The sequence below is a fragment of the Pristis pectinata genome, chromosome 3, assembly GCF_009764475.1.
Source record: "Pristis pectinata isolate sPriPec2 chromosome 3, sPriPec2.1.pri, whole genome shotgun sequence".
Lineage (NCBI taxonomy): Eukaryota > Metazoa > Chordata > Chondrichthyes > Rhinopristiformes > Pristidae > Pristis > Pristis pectinata.
The window spans coordinates 25,222,511-25,237,851 of NC_067407.1; the positions used below are offsets into that span (position 1 = coordinate 25,222,511).

The following is a 15,341-nucleotide window of genomic DNA, read 5'->3' on the forward strand; positions in this document are numbered from 1 at the left end:
TTAGAAACCCACACATTTCTGAATCTATTCCCAATTTGCTTCTCAAAACCATTTAGACATTTTCCAAGCAGTATGTAGCCTTTCTATTCCTTCCTACCAAAATACCGCAATCATACTGAAATTTGCTTGTGTTCCACATAACCAATCTGCAAAGCTTATTAATGTCATCTGGGATTTTATCACAATTATTTCTCTTTTAACAATACTACTAAATTTAGTGACATGCACATATTCTAAAATGGTTCTTTAGATTCCAAAATCAAAATTGATCGTGAATCAGCGCCTTTTCCTGTCGATTCAAACATCCTATACCTATTCTCTTTTGTGTCCAGCTTGTAATCTCTTCTTCTAATTCCTCTGACTCCACATGTTCTGACGGTTCTGCATATGGTTGGTACCTTTAAGAAGGCCATTTGAAAATCCAAGTCTAGTGCATCAATATAGGGACCAGAAAAATATTGAATGGTTAGATTTAGTCTTGAGAGGAATTGAGGGAACTGCAAGAGAGCCTAATGGAGGAGATCATCTTGATGAAGGCAGAATCATTAATGAAAGAGAGGAGCTGGAGTTGTAGAGTGCATTTAGGAAGTTGATAAGGGCAGTGATGGAGAGGGAGAAAAGATCCAAGATGAAGAATGAAGTAATATGCTGAGTGTTGAAAGTGAGCATTGTTATGGACTCAGTGAAAGTCCCTTTAAGATAGAGAGTGTGTGTGTATGTGTGTGTGGGGCGTGCTTACGTCAATAGAAGATAAAGGACGTAATGACGTTGTTGAAGAAGTCAGAAGAAGAAGAAAGAGAGAGAGAGAAGGGAGAGAGACACCAGCCCTGCTTGTTTTTCTCTATCGATGGATGAGAAACAATAACTGTGTTTGCTACTGAAATCCATGTATGGAAGTTGGAAGTAATCCGGTGGAGTTCACTTTGTTGCTGACCTGTAGAAGGAAACAGGTATTTGTGTGTGGACGACCACGGTTCGGATGCTTTTCGGGGTGAGGAAGTCACTACCGAGTAAACACTGAAGTGTCGTTTGGGTTCCATCGTGGAACATTTGGATTTCGTATGTACTCTCTCTCTATGTTTTTCTACATCTACATCTTATCTTCAGACAACGGTGGTTGTTGAAGAAGCCCTTGCTCATGTTTCACCTTATGGCTTGCGGAACTGAACTTTAAGAACCATCAGGAACTGGGAGTTTTGGACTTTGTCACACACACACACACGAAGAGTTTAGTTTTGGGGTTAACGTTCGAGGTTTAACATTCTTGAATTCTAACATACTAACATTTTTTTTTAACTTTTATTTTACGTATTATCATAAGTAGTGATTAATAAAATAGTTTTTAACACTGAATCATGCTCAGTGTGTTTCTTTTGTTGCTGGTTTGTGACAGCATAGACACACAATGCACCAAGTTCATTAGTCAGAGCATAAAGGAATGGGGAATTGTTTTATCCTGTTGTAAGTTTCTCTGAAGTTTTCCTTAGCAGGAAAAGATGTATTCAGTAAGATTGTCCTGTCTCTGAAGATTTTATCTTGTAGATCAGCTGGATATCCCATTGGAGTTTGTTTTTTTTTATTTGATCCAATGCAATTCTGCATCCAGTGGATTATGATTTTCGTTAATTTTTGTTATAAATAAAAGTTTACTCAGTCTGGAAACTGTGGTGCAATGTAATCTATGGCCTTTTGTTTGAACCTAAATCAGATCATGTGATCTAAATTCTCTAGTTCATTGAAGCTGGGACTGGGTTAAGTCTGAAGAGCTCATTCCTGTATTTAACATAAGAGTGTTTATTAAATATTTTGTTCTCGGCACTGATTGATACATTCATTCTATTTTCACATGGATTTTAGGCTAAGGTTCTCATTTTTTCAGAAGTGGATTGGCTTTAGTATATTTATTGACAGGGATCGCAGTGAATCAGTGATATGATTTCAGGGGTGAAGGTGGGCAGTGGCACAACACAATGAGGAGAGTTTCAGGGAAAGTGATATACCAGCGTAGTGTATATTGTAGTGAGTATAAACACCTGAAGAATGTATATTACAGTTGATGCTTTTATTCTTGGCATTAATCTTCCATAAGCAAACTGCAGCTTTTGTGTTTCACAGAATAGAATCAATAGCAAAACTCACCCAATCTATGGCAGGTCATAACTCTTCCAGTACACATCCAAGTAATTTTTAACGTGATGAGGATTTCTGCAGTAAGTTCCCTGCCACCCTCTAGGTGAAGATATTTCCCCTCATCTACCATTGGTGAGACCAAGCGCAGACTAGGTGACTGTTTTGCAGAACACCTGCGCTCTGTCCGTAACCGCAATCTGCATCTCCCCATTGCCAGTCACTTCAACTCCCCCTCCCACGCTATCACAGGTATGTCAGTCCTTGGCCTCCCCCATTACCAAGAGAATTCCAAGCGCAAACTGGAGGAACAGCACCTCTTTTTCCATCTTGGAACCTTGCAGCCTAACGGCATGAACATTGAATTCTCCCACATTAAGTAATCCCCACACCCCCTTCCCCACAAACTCCACCCCCCAACCATGCTGCTTTTTTAACTTTCTCTCCTTACCTTTGACCCATCCCCCCAGTGGATCTGCTCTCCCCTCCTCCCCCGCACCTGCCTATCACCATCTCTTACTTGCATCTACCTATCACCACCTTGTGCCCATCCCGCTCCCCTCTTTTGTCCACCTATCACTGCTCTGCTTTTCCCTCCTATATATTGGGCTTCCCCTTTTTCCTATCTTCAGTCCTGAAGAAGGGTCCTGACCTGAAACGTTGACCGCCTGCTTTTCTCCACGGATGCTGCCTGGCCTGCTGAGTTCCTCCAGCATCATTGTGTTTTTCTTCTAGATTCCAGCATCTGCAGTCCTTTTTTTCTCTGTTTATCTACCATCTAATCCTTCTGCCAATTACATTAGCTCCACCTCCCCTGTTTTTTGACTTATCTAGTTAGGGAAATAGGACCTATCTCTGTACCTCAGTCAAGATTCCCTTAACTCTCCTTTGTTCCAAAGGAATCAACCCTAGCTCATCCAATCTTTCTTTCTTAGCTGAAATTTTCTACTCCTGACAACATCCTCATACATCTCCTTTGCACCCTCTCCAGGGCAATCACATCTTTGCTATATTGTGATACTTGTTTGCTCATCTGTTGCTTTGCTTTAATAAAGTGTCCTATTCTCACAAACATCTGTTCTTTTAATGTTTCTAGTACTGCACGAAATGAAAAGTATAAATCAATATAACTAGCTGCTCGATAGGTTTCCCAGCACAGTCCCACAGGCAGAAGAATTCCACAAAGTTTACAAACTGGACACTGTCATTAAGTTGAATGTCTTCTGAACAAACATTAATGTTTGTTCAGAAGAGATTAAAGAACAGAAACATCTAGCACTGATTTAACGGGATGGAAAATAAGTAGACGAGAGCCGAAATCGGCAACAAAATATAATAAACTTAAATACCGAAGGAAACTGGCACCTGGGTACATTGATCAAGGGGAGGCAAGAGGTGCTTGTGGGAGGGGAGCCCCAAACTTGCCATATGGGTCCTGGAGGATTTTTTAAAAAGTAGATTTGACTGACTTGTCCTCTTATGCCATTGAGTATTTCAGATGAACTGAGCTGGAAGGCTGTAGCCATTCCCCCACAGACCTACTGTTAAAATAGCAATCAGGTCTCACTGCTGTAATCAGAGCTCATTCAGTGCATTTAAGGAAGGACCCTGCTGGTTTGCAGGAAGTGCATCTCTTGTCTATGGAGAAGAGGAAGATATAATTGTAGCCTACAGGATTGTCAGCTAGAGAGTCTCGTGGGCAATTTTAACTGCCAGGTTTCTGCAGGCAATTAAAATTGCATCATTACTAGTATGACGTGTGTTTGTGATAATTTATTTAAGAACTTTAACATCATGAATTGACATTTAGAAATTACTTTGACAAAATCGGTAGCAAGTAGTCAGTCCATAACGAAACCAATTCGTAGCAATACGTAAGCAACAGTTGTCTTAAAGAAGACCAAAGTGGTGGTTGTTTCCTCTCTCATTGAATGCAAAATATTTCATTTGATTTAAATTTTACTTAGCTTGCCCAATGGAATGGCTGCTTATTTTACACACTGCCCTATATCAATGAAAGTAAAATCACATGGGGTTACAAAAGCCAGTTTTGATTCAGTAAGTTTCCCACTGGGCAAGTTCCCTGTTGGTATTACTACTTGGCACTGAAGGACAATGCTGTGGTTTTGGGAATTGTCTTTGGAGGTCACTGAAAAATAAGACAATCTTGATAAGTTCATTACCAACATTACCAACTGGTCACAGAGCAGTTAAGTGATATTGCGGTCAGTGTGCCAATGTTAGAGAAACTGTCACAATCTCTGCTACATTCTATTTAAGTATCTTAGTGCGAAATTTAGTAGAATGCCATCTGACATCTTGACAGATGAAAGGAGACATGTCAAAGGCAATCAGTTGAGAGCATTTGCAGTAGTGTGGGAAACAAGCCTGCTGTGCAATTTGCAGTAGGTCCACTGGCCAGATGGAAGCTGGAACATGCCCTGCTTCCTGACTTATCTGTGGGCTTGGGATTTTTCCTGGCCCTCAGTAATGACTGCACTGGTCTTGATCTGACTTCATAAGACTGAGCAGCTTGGGGCAAGGTTTCCAATGTTATCAGTGGAATGCCAAATTTCCTGTATGGTTAACAGAAAATAAAGAATTGAGTTGTGTTCTGGGCTTTAATTGGAATTTAATAATAACTTGTTGCTTTTCCATAGATCTGTCAAAGACACACAGGAATTTTGTTTTCTCAGTAGCATCATGTGGAAAATACTGAAAGGCAGGAATTTATTTTAACAATCCGACAAATGTTCTCTGGTTAAGTTATCCAGACAGCTAATTGGTTAAATTGATATGTACTGTCATTTGTCTCAATGGAATAAAAGTACATTAACTTGTTTTTGAAACTTTATTTGTCATTTTTATAATTTGTCATGAACTATTGCTTTAAACGTAGGTTGTGGTCATTGTAAACTGATTTTTAATTAACAACATTTATGTTTGACAGAAATATTTACACCGAGTAAATAATGTCTGGAATTACTCTGGCTCCAGTTATTTTACCATGTTGGTGACACAATTTACATAACCAGATTTGAGTTAATTACAGAATTTACATAATGTACTCAGCAAGCATCCTCTGAGGCTGTTCTTTCTTGCACACAATTGGCAGAATGTAGAATAGAACTGAATATAATGTCCATAAGATCAAACCAAATGACAAAATCATTACACTATATATACTCAGCATGAGCTCAAATGTCAGTGTTCAGTCAGGCACCAGAACTTAATTAGAACACGATTTGTGAAAGTTTGGCTTGGAAGGAATATAATAGTCTTGTTATTTTGTGATAGAAATGAATCTCAGTGCTTTAAATCCTCAAGAGTATAGCATTTCTCTCCCTTCTTTTCAGTTCTGCATCATAATGAATATCCTGTTATGTTTGCATGAAATATAAGTTGAAGAATTGGTAGGCTCATAGCAAAGAATATGTTTGTCCCAAGTGCCTCATAATGGGGATAGAGTTAACAGATGAGGCACATGGATCTTAATACTGATGTTGTGGTGTGTAATACATTACAGCATTCAGAATTTAAGTCGACTCACTGCTCCTGAACAGCTTTTTTTTTAACTTTGCTGTTTCTCTATAAAGTTTTCATGATGCTGGTTGCAGACCTTAATTTGGATGTTTTTTATTGCCTGCAGATTTAAATTTAGCATTTTATTGGGATGGACAAGCAAAAGAGAGGGCACCCTGTCCCCTTCCAGTTATCTGTCTAAACTGTTCTCATAACTGACAACCTGGACGTGCACAAAAGAAGGCTTTGGAGTGACCTTGTCAATTACATGCGTACACCCCAGTAGAGCCTGGCTTACCCAATATGAACCCAATGAGAATTGACTATAGAAAAGAGAAACAAAGGGCTACAGATGCTGGAATCTAGATGAAAAACACAATGATGCTGGAGGAACTCAGCAAGCCAGGCAGCATCTGTGGAGAAAAGCAGGCAGTCAACGTTTCGGGTCAGACCTGACTATATGCGTTGGGTGTGGGTTGGGTCAGGTTCAAAGATCCCACAGGCTCAAATCAGGTTGAGAATGGGCACATCTTGGTCAGATTCTAGTTGAGATTTAATTTTACCCCTGCACAGACCACTACTCTCCAGCGCCATGGCTGAGATGAACAGCTTTCAGTGAAATAAAAGCTTTCATTCTTTATCTCAAAGAGCTGTCCGTTAATTGTAGCAATACTGACTGGCCAAATGAGCAGTGTTGATCCCAGTGGTTCTTTGTGCTACTTATTGTGATTTATGCAAAATTACCTTGTAGTTTGTAAAAAGCAGCAGGTTCAGGGTCTAGGAGTATAATTCCACATATACATGCCCAGTTATATCCTAGGCTGCTGCACTGCCCCAATTTTAAAAGGTCAAAAGTAATGGTGCAAGATAGCACAATAAACGTAATCGCATATTTGTTTAGCACCTTTAATGGAAAAACCTTCCAATGTTGCTTTCTGAAGTTTTATCATATCAAAGTTTTATCATCTCAAACTTTATCAAATTTGATGCCAAACCATATATGGAAATAGGTTGGTTGATAACCAGATGATTGGCAGGTCAGTTCTGACAAGGTGCACAAATGAAGATGCTCTATGGGAGGTGCCATGGAGGATGGGTGGGACCAAACACACAGCTGGGGCCCGGTGAGCTAGCAATTATGAAGAGGGGTGATCATGAGGCTAGAATTGGAGGAGAGCAGATACTTTGGAGCATTACATAGCACAGAGGGGTCTAAAATGCTTGAACAATCCACATTTCCTGATAGTTCAAAGGACATTCATGTAGATAAAGTAATATGAAGAACTATTTTTTGCTACTACATCCTTTCTAATAGAAAGAGGTATATCAGTGCAATGAACTGCCTATGTGGTTACTAATTTACTGTCTTTCTTGGATTTCCCAGTGAAAGAGAAACAGTTCACATCCTTGTGTGTAAAATAACTTCTTTCTTTTAATTTTATTGCAGTTGGAAGACTGTTGATAGAATTCAGCTCCCTGATGACAATGGAGAAAGTTCAACGAGAGAACCCAGATGTACAAGAGGGAGGCAAATACACGCCTTCTGACTGTATAGCTAAGCAAAGAGTTGCCATCATAATTCCATTCAGACACAGGGAACATCACTTGAAGTTCTGGCTCCATTACTTGCATCCCATTCTCCGCAGGCAGAAGATCAACTACGGCATTTATATCATTAACCAGGTGAGTGTCCAACCATGCAATTCTCTTTGAAGCAAGTACATCTTTTTGTACGAGCCAAGGATGTAATTTCAGAAAATGATCTCATGAGTTGTTTTTACAAGGTCCTTTCTTATAGTATCAAAATTCTGGTCTTTATTGTGGTGCTGATAGTCAAAACACTATTCATAATCTAAATAATTTGAAAAGGAGCAAGCTACCATTTCTTGCCTTGATCCAAAGGTCCTCTCCATCAAAGAGGAAAATTGTAGGGATATTCCCAGTTCATCAGTTTGATGCACAAGCCTTGCAAAACTACAAGTTATAAACCTCTGGACCAGTGGTGTGTTTCTGGCCTTGTTCTGAGAGAACTTACTGCAGGAGGGAAATACTATAAATTCACTTCACTCTTGTGGTAGTAACTCAAAAAATTGCCAATACTGGGGTTTCAGAAAGGAAAAGAAAAATTGCTAATCCTTCATGAATCGTCAGAGATCAAGGGCCTGCCCTTCCTAATAGAAGAAATATTATTGTATGAAAAGAGCTATATATCTTAATTATTATAAGGTTCAGGAACATAGAATTCCTCAAAATTATTGCTAACTATACAGACATCACCCCTATAATCCACGAGTGGTTCCATAAAACCCCCATGGATGATACCACAAAGATCCTCTCCAGTGACAGTGGCAAAATGAATCAACATGAGCAGTGCACCCAGATTGTTGTAATGGTATCCACCTATTTCATCTGAATTTCTCTTTACTGACTGCTGGAACTTGGGAAACTCAGTAGAGTTATGGTGTCTATTTGGGAGAACTTCCTAATAAATTCCTGGAGAAGTTAAATATTTAACTCTGGAGGAATGGGAGTTGTTTGCTACCTGTGCAATATTTGGCAATTCTTTCATTACAGTTCAGGCTTGTTCCTATCAGGTAGGAAATATTTTCAAAACTTGTGCATGGAAGGAAACGATGAAGCACTTAGTAAAAAAAATTTTTCAATCAAAGTGACATCTTGATAACAAACACCGGTTTATTCTGATTGTCTGTGGATGTTCTATATTGGGCTGGCTATTACGTGGCTCCTTGAGTGCAATCAGTTCCCTTTGATTGTCCTGGACAATGTTCTCAGCAGATTACTGCCAGAATTTAACAATGCTTTACTGGATAGGAGTTACGAGCTGGATTTTACTGCACTTGGTCTGTGGCCCGCAATCGCTGCCCACAGTCATCCTAAACCCAGACTTAGGCCTAAGCAGCAGCTGGACCTAGAGTAGTATACTGAGGAAGTGCTGTGCCTGAATCTTCCTTAAAAATCTTTCACAGCAGGCACCAGCTTTGATGACTGTCAAGGCTGTCAGTGCATCCCCGGGTTCTGAAGGAGGTGGCTGTGGAGATAGCGGAGGCATTGGCGATTATTTTTCAGGAATCGATAGATTCTGGCATGGTTCCGGAGGACTGGAGGGTAGCGAATGTAGTTCCGTTGTATAAGAAAGGTGGGAGGCAGCACAAAGGCAATTACAGACCTATTAGTCTGATGTCAGTGGTGGGAAAATTATTGGAGTCTATCCTCAAGGAGGAGGTTACCGAATACCTAGAGGCGCAAGGCAAGATAGGACCTAGTCAACATGGTTTTGTGAAGGGGAGGTCCTGTCTGACCAACCTATTGGAGTTTTTTGAAGAAATCACAGGTAGGGTGGATAAGGGAGAGGCGGTAGACGTTGTGTATTTAGACTTTCAAAAGGCCTTCGATAAGGTGCCTCACAAGAGACTGATTAATAAGATGAGAGGTCATGGAATTATGGGCAGGGTAGCAAAATGGGTGGAAAATTGGCTGGTTGGCAGGAAGCAAAGGGTGGAAATAAAAGGATCTCGTTCTGGTTGGTTACCGGTTACTAGTGGTGTGCCGCAGGGGTCGGTGTTGGGGCCTCTCCTTTTTACCTTGTACATCAATGATTTGGATGATGGAATAAATGGTTGTGTGGCTAAGTTTGCGGATGACACCAAGATAAGTGGAGGAGTAGGGAGCATAGAGGAAATAGAAAGAATGCAGAGGGACCTAGACAGTTTAGGAGAATGGGCAAGGAAATGGCAGATGAGATTCAATGTTGAGAAATGTGCAGTTGTACATTTTGGAAGTAGAAATAAGCGGGTAGATTATTATCTAGAAGGAGAGAAGATTGATAGTGCGGTAGTACAAAGGGACTTGGGGGTACTCATACAAGATACCTTAAAAGTTAACCACCAGGTTGGATCGGTGGTTAAGAAAGCGAATGCTATGTTGGCATTCATCTCGAGAGGTATAGTGTATAAAAGTAAGGAAGTGTTGATGAGGCTCTACGGGGCGCTAGTGAGGCCTCATTTGGAATACTGTGCGCAGTTTTGGGCCCCACATCTTAGGAAGGATGTGCTGACGTTGGAGAGGGTTCAGAGGAGATTTACGAGAATGATTCCAGGAATGAAAGGGCTTAAGTATGATGATCGTTTGTCGGCTCTTGGACTGTACTCGCTGGAGTACAGAAGGATGAGAGGGGACCTCGTAGCGACATTTAAAATGTTGACAGGTAAGGATAGAGTAGATGTGGCTAGGCTGTTTCCCTTGGTGGGCGTGTCCAGGACCAGAGGGCACAATCTTAGAATTAGAGGGTACAGTTTCAAGACAGAGATGAGGAGAAGTTTCTTTAGCCAGAGGGTGGTGAAATTGTGGAACTCCTTGCCACGCACAGCAGTGGAGGCCAGATCAGTGGGGGTATTCAAGGAGGAGATAGACAGATATCTAAATAGTCAGGGTATCAAGGGATATGGGGATAAGGCTGGCAAATGGGATTAGAATTTTTTTTTTCTCTTCTTTTTTTCCCACCCCATTTCTTTTTCCCTTTTCCTTGGAGCAGACTCGATGGGCCGAATGGCCTGCTTCTGCTCCCTTATCTTGTGATCTTGTGAATTACTAAAAATAAAGTAAATAAAATGTTTTAATAATTAAAAACAATTAAAATGATAAGTAGCTAACATTTATAACAAAATAAAAATGATTTTTTAAAAGAAAACTGACTTTCTTACTTGCATTCTTCTACTTTATTCTACAATACCTGCTGAAGTCAATGTGCTTGTGGAATTGGTACCACATTTTACCTGGCACATGATCCGAGAGGTTAGTTTTTTTCTCCCCGGTACTTTTGTTGGGAACCTCAGCAAGGTTTTCTCCACTGGGTTCAATGGCTGAGCATCGATAGATACAGCAGCCACCACTTCCCAGGTGTGTCATGTTTGACGGTGCATTTGCAAAAATCCTGGACCTGCTGGCATTTACATGCAAAATCCAGCTGATACCACAAAGGAGCGCAAGTGGTGATTATAATGGTTACCTATTTAACAACCTCTGTTTTAAATCTTTATATTTATGCCACTCATTCTTGGTATTTTTATAAGTTTCTAAAAGTACATATTATGAAGTAAAATTAATGGACAGTGGTGAGTTACAGTGGGTACCTTGATGTATTTACACATGGTCAGTTCCAGAGTTCCAGAAGCCATTGCTTGTAAAATGTAGTCAGTCTTGTCATTCACTAATATGTAAACAGCAGTCAATTTCTGTATATCAAGGTCACAGAAACAGCAAGCCAGATGCAAAAGTTTTTGATGATGGTAATTGAACAACCAATATCAGTCTGCACATTTCAGAATGCCTTAGCATCTTTAAATAATACAATGAAATTTGCAGAGCCCAACTGAAGAGGCATTTGGGCCCTTGATTTAACATTACATTTGAAGATGGAACTTCAATAAGCAGTGGTTCTTTGGTGTCACCTTGGCTCAGTGGTGGTGCTGAATTAGAAAGTTGTAGGGTTGAGCTTCCTTGCATAGTTATTGAGAGATGCAGCATAGAAACAGGCCCTTCAACCCACTGAGTCCAAGCCAACTATCAACCATCCATTATTTTTACCCATTATAGTCTACTTTAATTGTCATTGTTCCATTCATCTGCTTTATTCCAGAAGAAGAGCCCTTACAAACTCCTAAAAATGGTGTAAGCCTATCTTATGGCATTTTTGAGTTTTCACCACTGCTTCTGTCAAAGTAAACTGATGGAACCTCTGTGGAACTTTACCTCCACAATCTTTGATGACATTCTAGACCTGCTCATAGTCATACAGAAACATAAGTACCTATATATACATACCCTACATTAATCCTATTTTATTCTCCCCACATTTACATCAGTCCCCCCCAAATTCTACCATTCATCTACACGAGGGGCAATTTACGGTGGCCAATTAATCTACCAACTTGCATTGGGATGTGGGAGGAAACTGGAACTTCCAGAGGGTACTCGCATGGTCACAGGAAGAACATACAAACAGCGCACAGAGAGCACTGGAAGTCAGGATCGAACCCAGGTCTCTGGAGCAATGAGGCAGCAATTCTACTAGATTTGGCACTATGTCAATCTTCTGTTTTTTGGATGAGATGTTGAACCAAGCATGCGTCTCTTTGTTTGGCAGAAATATGGCATTTTTCGAAGATCAGGAGGTCTTCCTAATATCCTGCACAAACCTGTTCCTCAGTGTTGCTAAAACATATTCATTTGTCCTCTATCTCATTTGTAGGATCTCCCTTTGTGCAAATGGACACCTGATGTTTGCCCTTCTACAAAAGCAATTGCCATAGTATTTCATTAGCTGTGAAATGCTGCCCTGAGGATATGTAAACCAAGTTTTCTGTCTTTCCCAACTCTGCCCACACATTGCATCACAGAGTGATTATATTTGGTTTAAAAGGTGAAGATCCCATCACATTTTAAAGGAAATAGAGAAGTCTGGCCATGCACGATACAGAATGACACTGCTTGGAGCCTGGGATCACATCGTCGAAGTCAAGTTTATCGTCATATGCACAAGTACATATATGCACAGGTGCAATGAAAAACTTGCTTGCAGCAGCATGACAGGCACACATCATCAGATATACAACATTCACAAGGAATAAATAAACAACATAAATTATACAAAAACAAAATTAGAACAAAAAAACAAAGTCTATTGTAGTGCACAGTGGTAATAATGTTACTATACTGAGGTAGTGATTAGGGTTGTACAGGTTGGTTCAAGGACCAAATGGTTGAAGGGAAGTAGCTGTTCCTGAACCTGTTGGTGTGGGAATCCTGGCTTCTATATCTCCTGCCCAATGGTAGTTGCGAGAAGGTGGCATGGCCCGGATGGTGGGGATCTTTGATGATAGGTGTTGCCTTCTTGAGGCAGTGCCTCCTGTAGATACTACCAATGGTGGGGAGGGATGAGGCAGTGATGCATTGGACTGACTACTCCCTGCAGCTTCTTACACTCCTGCGCATTCAAATTGCCATACCAGACAATAAATCAACTAGTACATCTGTAGAATACTTTCAACAGTACATCTGTAGAAGTTTGTTAGAGTGTTCAGTGAGTTGTCGAACCTCCTTAACCTTCCAAGAAAGTAAAGACACTGGCACGCCTTCCTTGTGATTGCACCTATGTGCTGGGCTATTTAGTGAAATCACTTTGGATGCTGTTGCCATTTATCATCAATCCTTAACTGTTGGGAAGTAGAAGTGACTGCACATCCTTAGCTGTCCTGAGTTTGAAGTAACCACGAGCAGCCATGAGTTAACAACATTGATGTGGGATAGGAGCCATGTGGCGGTCTCACAAGTCTCCTTCCCTGAAGGATATTAGTGAACCAGTTCAATTTCCAAGATAATCTTACGGTTAAATGGCCATTTTTACTGATGCTAGCTTTTTATTTATTTCTAAGTGCTTACACTGAATTCAAATTCTCACAATACTCAATGGAATTGAGCTTGTTTTCCTTGAAGTAGGACAGGTTTTCTGCGTTTCTAGTTTGTTAACAAATCACTGCACTTTTGGTTGGTTCTACTTGGTTTTATTGAAGTCAGTGGAAATGAATTTCAAAAACACACAAAGCTGCCACATTTAGCTTATAATAAATACTTAAAATCCCTCAAACTGATTTTACTGTCAAATCCATTCAACTTCAAACTTGACCTAAATCAAAATCAGAAGTATCCCTTTTATATAATTGAAGATTTTTTTTACCCTGTCCTCTCTTTAAGTTTCCATACAACATGAATCGGAGCCTAACTGAACCTATGGGCTAATTTCCTGTGCCCTCAGCCCTTTGACAGTTCTGTTCAGGTAACTGCCAGCCAAAAGATAAACAAGAGGCCCCTGGATGACTCACCCATTACTTGCTACTTTTCCTAAAGGTGTGACTGAGTTAAAGAACTTGCCATGCCGGGAAAAGCAGTCACAAATTTCATTCCATCTCGCAAGCTGTTGAAGTTTTAAATGGCCTGACCGAGTGAGTGACCTGTTCATGGTAATAATTGTAACTGGGTAGTGGAATTCCTAAAGCCTGTTCTGGAAAACGTGCTGCTCATAATATTGATTGACCTATTGACCCCACTGGACATTTTTAAGGTAGTGGGTTTGTATTGGTCAAATACAGCATGCTATTTGTGAAGCCTAAACAATAAGAGACTTGGATGCTCAAAAGGATGTTAGAAATTGGAGGATCAGGCAAAAGCCTTTATCATATACTACAGTAGTTATCTGAAAATGGAAATCAAAATGATAGTTGCAAGTAATAAAAGCTAGTTGATGAAGGTTTGGAAGTAGCATCACATAGTGGCAACGAAAGCATTGGCATAAACAAAAGTAATGATAGATGGCAGATAGGATGTTGCAATGTATATTGCTAATTGCTGCATAGCTTTGGCAAGGGCCCCACTGGAGGTGAATTGTCTCTCCAAAATGAAAGGGTGGATGTTTAGCATGTTTGCTGGATCCATGCTGGACACTCAAGAATGGTTCTTTGAAAACTACCATTTTCATATTGTGGAGGTGTATGTCTCCAGAGACAAGTGTAGAGACGTAGTAGTAACAGAGATGGAATAAAAAACACATCAGTTAAGTCATTTCTTATTTAGGTTTCATTTAATTTATGGATAAATATTACTAAGAATTTATATCTTGAATATTAAAGTTGCATTCATAATTAAGAATCAGAATTCACGGTGGTTTATTATTGAGAGATTTTGAAATGCATGTTTTCACTTCATGGGCCAGTAAGTTCATTACACAGTCAAGCACGTAGATGTATATTTCAGATTAAAGTGAACAGACAAGCTCAGCATCTATTTCAGGATTTAAGAGATGCCTGCTAACAACTGGTTAACTCAATTTTATTTCTCTCTTCCTGCCCTGATTTCTTCCAGGCTCATAATTCAGTGACCTTGCTTTTAAGATCAGCTAAAAGGCCTTTCCTTCATCTTCATATGACCTTCTCTCCTGCTTTTACATTGATATATTGAGCTAGTAATAATAAGGACACAAAAAGACTCCACAGCATGATCTCTGGATGTACTTAACCTATTGTATCTATTCGCATATACAGAAAGAATGAGAATGTGGCTTTATCCTGCTCTATCCATGAAAGATTAGACCTGTTCAAGGCAATTTTATGCAGCAAGTCTTCCCGCCTTACAGATTTGTTGACACTCTGTAGATGTTTCTGTGAGTTACATTTGAAGCTCTTTCGTGTAAGGATTTAAGCTGTAAAGCTAATATCAATAAAATATTAAAATTATCCTATTACCTAATATAATCCCTTTGCTATTTCTCAATCTTAACCTCTACTGCATAGAGAATTTGTTATCCCTCTCAAGGTACCTTTAATGTCATGTTGTTTCAGGAAGTCTTGCTCGTTTTTGGAAAGCTGCAGAAAAAATTAGATTAGAAAATTGTACAATCATAATGCACATTTTTGTTTCTTCTGTTTCACTTGCATTACTTTGCATGGGTTTTATGTTTGCAACTTTTGATTCCGTCATAATTCTTTCATCAGTTGGATAGAGTTTTATTTACAGGAGATGTGAACTTGGATATAGCTGAGTCTCCTTCCTCTTTTCTGTCTTGTTTTTGTCTCATGTCAAAGAGCAACATGGCATAAATTCTCCTGTATATTGTTTCTTCT

General features: G+C 39.8%; 1 protein-coding gene across 1 annotated transcript in view; it reads left to right on the forward strand.

Moving 5' to 3' along the window:
• b4galt2 (UDP-Gal:betaGlcNAc beta 1,4- galactosyltransferase, polypeptide 2) overlaps positions 1 to 15,341 on the forward strand; it is a 257,205-nt gene that overhangs the window by 144,384 nt on the left and 97,480 nt on the right. The window contains exon 3 of the mRNA XM_052011687.1: positions 7,097 to 7,332. Within this exon, the coding sequence (XP_051867647.1) occupies positions 7,097 to 7,332 (236 nt within the window). The remainder of the gene's footprint in view (positions 1 to 7,096; positions 7,333 to 15,341) is intronic.